The sequence below is a fragment of the Triticum urartu genome, chromosome 3A (genome assembly GCF_056163025.1).
Source record: "Triticum urartu cultivar PI428250 chromosome 3A, HENAU_Tu73, whole genome shotgun sequence".
Taxonomy (NCBI): Eukaryota; Viridiplantae; Streptophyta; class Magnoliopsida; order Poales; family Poaceae; genus Triticum; species Triticum urartu.
In genome coordinates this window covers 162,750,033-162,759,931 of record NC_141875.1, presented here as the reverse complement: position 1 = coordinate 162,759,931, position 9,899 = coordinate 162,750,033, and the positions used below count along the sequence as shown (strand labels likewise).

Genomic DNA, 9,899 nt, shown 5'->3' with positions numbered 1-9,899 from the left:
TCGTGCACAGGGGCGCAACCCGAGCTTCCCCGATCGCCTCCTCCTTGCTGCCTCGCCTGTCGCCGAGCAGGAGCTCCGCCGCCTCGACTCCTGGCTCCGGCCTCCACCGGTCGCTCCCTCCCCGGCCTCGGCCTCGTCCAGGCCACCCTGCCGTTGCCCCGCACCTCTCCACCTTCGCGCCAGCAGGAGCCGCCGCCCGACCTCCTCCAACACCGCTGCCTCGCCATGGAGCTGCGCCCGTTCGCATGTTCCCTTGACCATGCCGGCCACCGGAGCCGTTGCTGGCCGCCGCCGGATCGGGGTGCCTCCTCTTTTCTCCTCTGCCACCATGACGCGCCCGTGCCACCGTCTCCTCCACCAGCAGCCTGCAATGTCCGAGGGGAGCTGAGCTCCTCCCAGCCCCCTTGGTCGTTGCTTCCCCTGCCCCGAGCATCCCTGCAACCAGCGTCTGAGTCCCGGACCCCCCATCTGACCCCTTCCTCCGCACCAAGTTCCGCCGGAACCATGACCGCCACCGCAACAGGAACTCCAGCGCCGTTGACCGTCGATCCTGTGAGCTCCCGAGGCATCAACCTCCCATCCCCTATGACCCGGCAACCAGACCCTTACCGGTGAGCGCTGCGTCGTCGTCCTGCTCGACTCCACCGCCTGGACCTGTTCGGCCGTCCATCACTCCGTCGAGACCTGCTGCCTCCTGCCGAGTTCGGGTGGTCCCTGCTCAAGCCGCCAAGACTCGTACGTGGACCGTCGTCGTCTCCGAGATCTTTCGCCAAGTACCTTTTGGATCCGACAAGTACCCTGATGATGTGTGTACCGCTACCCACGACCCTCAGAGAGTTTTGATTCAACAAGTCCGACGATGCCCTTGTACAACTACATTGCCGAGACCGAGACCGGCAGGACCACATAGACGCATGAATGACTACTGCACCAGATCGCCAAGTCCCTCGACGACAAGTTCCTCTTCGAACAAGTACGAATACACACGGCGATGTGTCAAGTTCCACTACCACCGACTAGTACGACTACCGTCGCAAAAACGAGACCGTCAAGACCCCGTGGACATCAAGTTCCTTCGTGACCCTGAACATCTACGAAAATGTTGTACGACTACTTCCTCTACTTCCCTCGAGGAACTCGAACCATCCCGTTTTGCACACTTTGAAGGTATAACCCCGAGATGACGCCCGTGATCGAATGAATGCATGTTGTATGAGATGCACCCTTGTTCGCCTCGGGTCCGAACTGTCGGTGCACGTTGCCCCTCTTTTGCCTTGTCACCGACATGTGGGAACCCGGTATCCGGGAGCACCCCACCGTTCATCGCACGACACGCTCCCGTCACTTTTCCTTTTGCACTGGTATCTCCATGAGCTACCGGAACCGATATGTTGCCATGGCATCATTTTCTGATTCGTTGCCATGGCACCCCTTTCATTTCCGCCACGATGACAAATGTTTCATAATATGCTCATGTCAACTTTTTCTTAAAATTGCATAAACTTGAACATGTCATCCGCATCATGATAATAACATTTAAAATGTTTAAAATTGTTGTTTGCATTAAATTGCTAAATGCATATGAGGATTTACCGGAATTGTTGTTTGTTGTTCCGGCCTCATTTAAACTTGCCTAGATAGGTAGTTTTATTATGCTTTGCCAGGTTAATAACATTTAATATTGTTGGGTACATAAACAAGAGCGAACTAAATAATTGTTGTGGTGTTCGTCAATATGCAACTCGTTGCATATTGAGCTCCACTTAACTTGTAGTTTTGCTTGTGCACTTTGCCATACCATGCCTAATTAAACCGGACATGCATCATACTTGGTTGTGCATCATGCCATACTTATGTGATGGTTGTTTACTATGTTGTTTGCTTCTTTCTGGTGTTGCTTCTTCGGGTTAGTTCCGATAATGTCGCGTTTGTGAGGATCCGTTCGACTACGTCCATTTGTCTTCTTCATGGACTCGTTCTTCTTCCTTGAGGGATCTCAGGCAAGATGACCATACCCTCGAAATCACTTTTATCTTTTCTTGCTAGTTGCTCGCTCTATTTCTATGCCGCGATACCTACCACTTGCTTTATCATGCCTCCCATATTGACATGCCAAGCCTCTAACCCACCTTTCCTAGCAAACCGTTGTTTGGCTATGTTATCGCTTTGCTCAGCCCCTCTTATAGCGTTGCTAGTTGCAGGTGAAGTTGGAGTTTGTTCCTTGTTGGAACATGTTTATTGTTGGGATATCATTATTACATATCTTGTTTACTTTAATGCATCTATATACTTGGTAAAGGGTGGAAGGCTCGGCCTTATGCCTGGTGTTTTGTTCCACTCTTGCCGCCATAGTTTCCGTCATACCGGTGTTATGTTCCTTGATTTTTGCGTTCCTTACACGGTTGGGTTATAATGGGAACCCCTTGATAGTTCACTTTGAATAAAACTCCTCCAGCAAGGCCCAACCTTGGTTTTACCATTTTCTCTTGGGTTCTGCAGACTCAAGGGTCATCTTTATTTTAAACCCCCGGGCCAGTGCTCCTCTAAGTGTTGGTCCAAACTAGAGCACCGTGCGGGGCCATCCCTTGGCAACTTGGGTTACGTCGGTTCCTATATGCTTAGCTTATTCGGTGTGCCTTGAGAACGAGATATGTGCAGCTCCTCTCGGGATTTGTCGGCACAGCGGGTGGTTTTGCTGGTCTTGTTTTACCATTGTCGAAATGTCTTGTAACCGGGATTCCGAGCCTGATCGGGTCTTCCTGGGAGAAGGAATATCCTTCGTTGATCGTGAGAGCTTGTGATGGGCTAAGTTGGGACACCCCTGCAGGGTTTTGAACTTTGGAAAGCCGTGCCCGTGGTTATGGGCAGATGGGAATTTGTTAATATCCGGTTGTAGAGAACTTGACACTTAACTTAATTAAAATGCATCAACCGCATGTGTAGCCGTGATGGTTTCTTTCCGGCGGAGTCCGGGAAGTGAAAACGGTTCTTGTGTTATGTTTGACGTAAGTAGTTTCAGGATCACTTCTTGATCATTTCCAGTTCACCACTGTTGCTTTGCTTCTCTTCTCACTCTTTTTTGCGTAAGTTAGCCACCATATATGCTAGTGCTTGCTGCAGCTCCACCTCACTACCCTATCCTACCAATAAGCTTAAATAGTCTTGATCTCGTGGGTGTGAGATTGCTGAGTCCCCGTGACTCACAGATTACTTCCAAAACCAGATGCAGGTGCCGATGATGCCAGTGCATGTGACGCAACCCAGCTCAGATGGGATCTCGATGAAGATCTTGTTCGTTGTGTCATTTCGTTCCCAGTTGATCAGTAGTGGAGCCCAGTCGGGGCGATCAGGGATCTATTGCATTAGGGGTTGTCTTTCTTTATTTGGTTCCGTAGTCGGACCTTGATTGTATCTGGATGATCTAATGCTATATTCATGTATTGTGTGAAGTGGCGATTGTAAGCCAACTCTTTATCCCTCTCTTATTCAGTGCATGAGATGTGTAAAGATTACCCCTCTTGCGACATGCCTACTATGCGGTTATGCCTCTAAGTCGTGCTCTGACACGTGGGAGATATAGCCACATCGTGGGTGTTACAAGCCCCCTGGTGCTCCACCGACCTCAACTCCAACTCCATATATTCGTGTCCGGGGAGAAAAAAATCAAAGAGAAGGAGTCATCACGTTTTATGATACTGAGCCGCCGCCAAGCCCTAAACTCTCTCGGGAGGGCTGATCTGGAGTCCATTCGGGGCTCCGGAGAAGGGAATCCGTCGCCGTCATCATCATCAACCTTCCTCCATCACCAATTTCATGATGCTCACCGTCGTGCGTGAGTAATTCCATCGTAGGCTTGCTGGACGGTCGTGGGTTGGATGAGATTTATCATGTAACCGAGTTAGTTTTGTTAGGGTTTGATCCCTAGTATCCACTATGTTCTGAGATTGATGTTGCTATGACTTTGCTATGCTTAATGCTTGTCACTAGGGCCCGAGTGCCGTGATTTCAGATCTGAACCTATTATGTTTTCATCAATATATGAGAGTTCTTGATCCTATCTTGCAAGTCTATAGTCACCTATTATGTGTTATGATCCGTTAACCCCGAAGTGACAATAATCGAGATACTTACCGGTGATGGCAGTAGTTTGCGGAGTTCATGTATTCACTATGTGTTAATGCTTTGGTCCGGTACTCTATTAAAAGGAGGCCTTAATATCCCGTAGTTTCGACTAGGACCCCGCTGCCACGGGAGGGTAGGACAAAAGATGTCATGCAAGTTCTTTTCCATAAGCACGTATGACTATATTCGGAATACATGCCTGCATTACATTGATGAATTGGAGCTAGTTCTGTGTCACCCTATGTTGTAGCTATTACATGATCGATCGCATCCGACATAATTCTCCATCACCGATCCAATGCCTACGAGCTCTCCATATATTGTTCTTTGCTTATTTACTTTTCCGTTGCTACTGTTACAATCACTATAAAACCCCAAAAATATTACTTTTGTTATCATTACCACTACTATCATATTACTTTGCTACTAAATACTTTGCTGCAGATATTAACTTATCCAGGTGTGGTTGAATTGACAACCCAACCGCTAATACTTGAGAATATTCTTTGGCTCCCCTTGTTTCAAATCAATAAATTTGGGTTGAATACTCTACCCTTGAAAACTTCTGCGATCCCCTATACTTGTGGGTTATCAAGACTATTTTCTGGTGCCGTTGCCGGGGAGCATAGCTCTATTCTTTGAGTCACTTGGGATTTATATGTGCTTATCATTATGAAGAACATGAAAGATCCAAGAACCAAGATTTATTCCTCAACTACGAGGGGAGGTAAGGAACTGCCATCTAGCTCTGGACTTGATTCACCTTCTGTTTTGAGTAAGCTTGCGACACCTAAACCTGCTTCTGCTATTAATTCTGATATGTCGCATGTTATTGATGATGCCACTTCTGCTTTGCATGATACTTATGATGAAACTACTTCTATGCTTGATACTACTGTGCCACTAGGTGAATTTCTTGATCAACAACTTGCTAGGGCTAGAGAGAATGAAATTATTGAAACTGGTAATATTGATGAAAGTGATGATGAAGATTCTCCCCCTAGATATGAATTGCCTGTTGTTCCTGAGGGTTATGTTGTGGATGAAGAAACTGCTAGAGACTTCTTAGCTTGCAATGATAGATTTGATCTTAAGAAATTATTAGCTAAGCTTAAAGAAAAGTCTTTGAATGCTAGAATGAAATATGATCCTGCTTATGCTACTTCACCTATCTTTGTTACTGATAAGGATTATGATTTCTCTGTCGATCCTGATATAATTACTTTGGTTGAATCTAATCCTTTTTATGGCTATGAATCTGAAACTGTTGTGGCACATCTTACTAAATTAAATGATATAGCAACCCTGTTCACTAATGATGAGAAAACTCGCTATTATTATATCCTTAAGTTATTTCCGTTCTCATTAAAGGGTGATGCTAAAACATGGTTTAATTCTCTTGATCCTGGTTGTGTGCGTAGTCCCCAGGATATGATTTATTACTTCTCTGCTAAATATTTCCCTGCTCATAAGAAACAAGCTGCTCTAAGGGATATATATAATTTGGTGCAAATTGAAGAAGAGAGTCTCCCACAAGCTTGGGGGGGCTTCTCCAATTACTTAATGCTTTGCCTGATCATCCTCTCAAGAAAAATGAAATACTTGATATCTTTTATAATGGACTAACCGATGCTTCCAGAGATTACCTGGATAGTCGTGCTGGTTGTGTTTTCAGGGAAAGAACTGTTGATCAAGCTGAATTGCTATTGAATAATATGTTAACTAATGAAAATAATTGGACACTTCCTGAACCAACTCCTAAGCCAACTCTGAAGAAAAGGGGTATCCTATTTCTCAGTCCTGAAGATATGCAAGAGGCAAAGAAATCTATGAAAGAAAAAGGTATCAAAGCTGAAGATGTTAAGAATTTACCTCTTTTCTTCGCTTATTTACTTTTCCGTTGCTATTGTTACAATCACTATAAAACCCCAAAAAATTACTTTTGCTATCGTTACCACTACTATCATATTACTTTGCTACTAAATACTTTGCTGGAGATATTAAGTTATCCAGGTGTGGTTGAATTGACAACTCAGCTGCTAATACTTGAGAATATTCTTTGGCTCCCCTTGTATCGAATCAATAAATTTGGGTTGAATACTCTACCCTCGAAAACTGTTGCGATCCCCTATACTTGTGGGTTATCAAGGGTGTTCGGTGAAGATGGTCGCCATGCCGGGTGCTGCCCCGAGGAAAACGATGGCGACGAGGTGCTCGGCCTTGGCGATGGTCGTGACGAGGAGGGAGGCGGGCCCGGCCATATCTTGTCCAGCTACGGCGACTCTTCTTCCGGTGGCAGCTCCAGCAGCGGCGGCTACGAGCAGCCGCCGTGGCCGCTTCGAAGGTGGCAGCGGTCGGCTCGTCGCCATGCTCCGGTGAAGCGCGAGGAGGGGTCCGACTGAGCTCAGGAGAGCGCCGCGAGCCCGTCCTCGCGACCTATCGCAGGAGCATGTCCCGCTTTTGTTTCGTTCTTCCTTCCTTCCTGCATTAGAGAAAGACAAGTATGGGGCCCCGTGGGGGCATGCAACAAACTATGATTTCCGGGTTGTTGTGCTGTGTTTATCATTCCTGTGTTGTGTTGCAAAATTATGATTTATGCATGCGCGTAGAATGACTTAGCTCGATGCGCCTAAAGTAGATCCCGCTTTGCGAGACGCACGTTTCTCCGTACCTGACGAGGAGGAACTGCAAAAGTTTGCTTGGAGATCCGTACCCGGTCCACGCCGTTGTAGCATGCTGGCTAGCGCGCGTCACCTGCATATGGCCACGACCTAGTGCCTCGTGTCGTGGTACCCGAGGGGCATAGATCGAGGGGGTGCTACAACTTGAGGCTCGAACGAGGGTGCCTCGCGAAAAACAGACAAAACACTCACGAGGGCCCGAGGGGCACCTGTCCAACCCCCTCGCGAGGGACGCGAGAGAGGGTACAGGTCAAACAAAGAACCGAAGGCAGAAACAGGGGCAGAATCGAAGGAGCAAGATCAACAAGTGACACCGAAAAGCAAATTTCGATTAAAGAGGGGCAAACTAACTACAAAAAGCAAATGAAAAGCCACGTCCGCCACCTAGTCTAGTCTTCTTGTCTTCTCACCAGCGCGAAGCTAAGTGCTGCCACTAGTCGTGGGAGGGAGCCCCCGAGGCACGAGGGCGGCACTCCTGAGACTCCGGGGCATGTATAGCCCCACTCATTATTACGTGAGAGTGTCACGAGCGGAGATTCTTCACAGGCACTGGGCCTTGCTTCATGGGTAGAACTTCCTGAGGTGTTGGATGTTCCAGGTGTTATGGATGGGGACCCCGTCCTGCGTCTCCAGGAGCGCGACGCCAGGCCTGGAGATGTGGGCGACCCGAAACGGGCCCTCCCACATGGGCGAGAGCTTGTGCAGCCCTTCCCTGGAGAGCACCCGCCTCAGGACAAGGTCACCCACCTCGAGCGTCCTGGAGAGGACACTGCGGTAGTGGTACCGCCGCAGCGCCTGCTGGTACCTCGCAGCTCGGAGTGAGACTTCGCGGCGGCGTTCCTCCCCCAGCAGGAGATCCATCCCTCGCATGGCGTCCTGCCGCGTTTCATCAAATGCCAGGACCCACGCGGAGCGATGCTTGACCTCGTGTGGGAGAACCGCTTCTTCTCCGTAGACGAGTAAGAACGGGGTTTCGCCTGTCGGCCTGGTGGCGATGGCGCAGATGGACCACAACACGGACTGGAGCTCGTCGTGCCAGCCCCTGCCGCAGGCCACGAGCTTCTTCTTGAAGGTCCTAGTCTTGAGACCCCTCAGGACTTCCATGTTGGCGCGTTCGGCTTGGCCGTTGCTGCCGGGGTGTGCCACGGAGGCGTAGCAGATCTGCGTCCCAAGCTTAGCACAATATGTTTTGAAGATATTGCTAGTGAACTGTGAACCAGTGTCGGTGATGATGCGATTAGGGACCCCAAATCGGCTCACAATGCCATTGATGAACTTGACTGCTGACCCTGCTGGGATGCTGCGGACGGCTTCCACTTCCGCCCACTTGGTGAACTTGTCGATGGGGACGTAGAGGTAGCGGTAACCTCCAGGAGCTCGAGGGAATGGACCCAGGATATCCAGCCCCCAGACCGTGAACGGCCATGAGAGCGGGATAGTCTGGAGGCCCTAAGCCGGCTGGTGGATCTGCTTGGCGTGGAATTGGCAAGCCTCGCAGGACTTCACCAGCTCGGCCACGTCATTGAGTGTTGTGGGCCAGTAGAACCCGCTGCGGAAAGCCTTGCCGACCAGGGTGTGTGACGACGAATGGTGCCCGTAGTCTCCACCATGTATGTTGACCAGTAGCTCGCTCCCCTGTTCCCTGGAAATGCACCACAGAGACATCATTTGGCTGCTTCTTGTATAGCTCACCGTCCTGAATGCAGTACGCCGTAGCCTGCCGGGCCACGCGCTCCGCGTCTTCCTCCTTCTTCGGCAACGTGCCTTGCATCAAGTATGCCTTGAACTCCTCGATCCAGCACCCCTCCCGAGGCTCGAGTGCCAAGAGGAGGCGCGCTCCTGAGATCGGGCCGCAGGCGGGGGCTCCTGAGACTGGCGGCTGAGGGAGCTCCTCCTGAGGTGGCGCCGGCTCCGCAGGCTGAGGTGCCGTTGACGGCTTGAAGAGCTGTTCCTCGAAGATGCCAGGCTCTTGGGGCAGTCGCTTGGATTCCCTTCTGGCGATGTCATCAGCCTCTTGGTTGGCGCCACGGTGCACATGCTGCAGCTCCAGGCCCAAGAACTGCTTCTCCATTTTGCGTACCTCCGCGAGATATGCTTCCATGTGCTCGTCCCTTGGTTCGTACACCTTGTTGGAGAATTTGACGAGGAGCTACGAGTCTCCCTTGATGGTGAGGTGTTTCACCCGCAGGGCCGCCGCCGTCCTAAGGCCGGCGATGAGGCCCTCGTACTCTGCGATGTTGTTGGAGACCTTCTCGCCCCGCTGGAAGCAGAGCTGCACGACGTAGTAAAGTTTGTCCTGAGTGGGCGAGATGAGTACGGCTACAGCCCCCGTGCCTTGGCGCGCGAACGCGCCATTGAAGTACATGACCCAGCCGTGTGGCGCTTCATTCCCTGGTGAGGGAGTCTTGGACTAAGGGGTCCTCGGGCGTCCGACCTGTTAGCCATGGGCCGGACTGATGGGCTGTGAAGATGCGAAGACCGAAGACTGCACCCATGTCCGGATGGGACTCTCCTTGACATGTAAGGCAAGTTGGCGACCCAATATGTAGATTCCTTTCTTTGTAACTAACCTTATGTAAGCCTAGATCCTCCTGGTGTTTATATAAACCAGAGGACTTAGTCCGGAAAGGACAAATACTCATTACCATAGTCATACAGGCTAGACTTCTAGGGTTTTGCCATTACGATCTCGTGGTAGATGAACTCTTGTAATACTCATATCCATCAAGATCAATCAAGCAGGAAGTAGGGTATTACCTCCATAGAGAGGGCCCGAACCTGGGTAAACATCATGTCCCATGTCTCCTGTTACCAGCGACCATAGACGCACAGTTCGGGACCCCTACCCGAGATTCGCGGGTTTTGACACCAACATTGGTGCTTTCATTGAGAGTTCCACTGCGCCGTCCCCAAAAGGTTTGATGGCCCCTCCAATCATCGACAATGACACGGTCCAAGGAGAAACCTTCCTCCCCAGACAAATCTTCGTGTTCGGCGGCTTCACGCTGCGAGCCAACTCGTTTGGCCACCTGGAGCAGATCGATAGCTACGCCCCTAGCCATCAGGTCAGATTTGGGAGCTTGAATTACATTGCGG

At 50.2% G+C, this 9,899-nt stretch overlaps 1 protein-coding gene across 1 annotated transcript; it reads right to left on the bottom strand.

Moving 5' to 3' along the window:
• Positions 1 to 8,322: 8,322 nt before the first annotated feature.
• LOC147979040 (uncharacterized) lies at positions 8,323 to 8,874 on the bottom strand. Its single transcript, XM_087514999.1, has one exon. The coding sequence runs from the start codon at positions 8,872 to 8,874 to the stop codon at positions 8,323 to 8,325; it is 552 nt and encodes a 183-aa protein (XP_087371125.1).
• Positions 8,875 to 9,899: the final 1,025 nt, after the last annotated feature.

Coding starts and splice junctions, on each gene's coding strand:
- LOC147979040 (XM_087514999.1), bottom strand. CDS start 8,874: ATGGAGAAGCAGTTCTTGGGCCTGGAGCTGCAGCATGTGCACCGTGGC.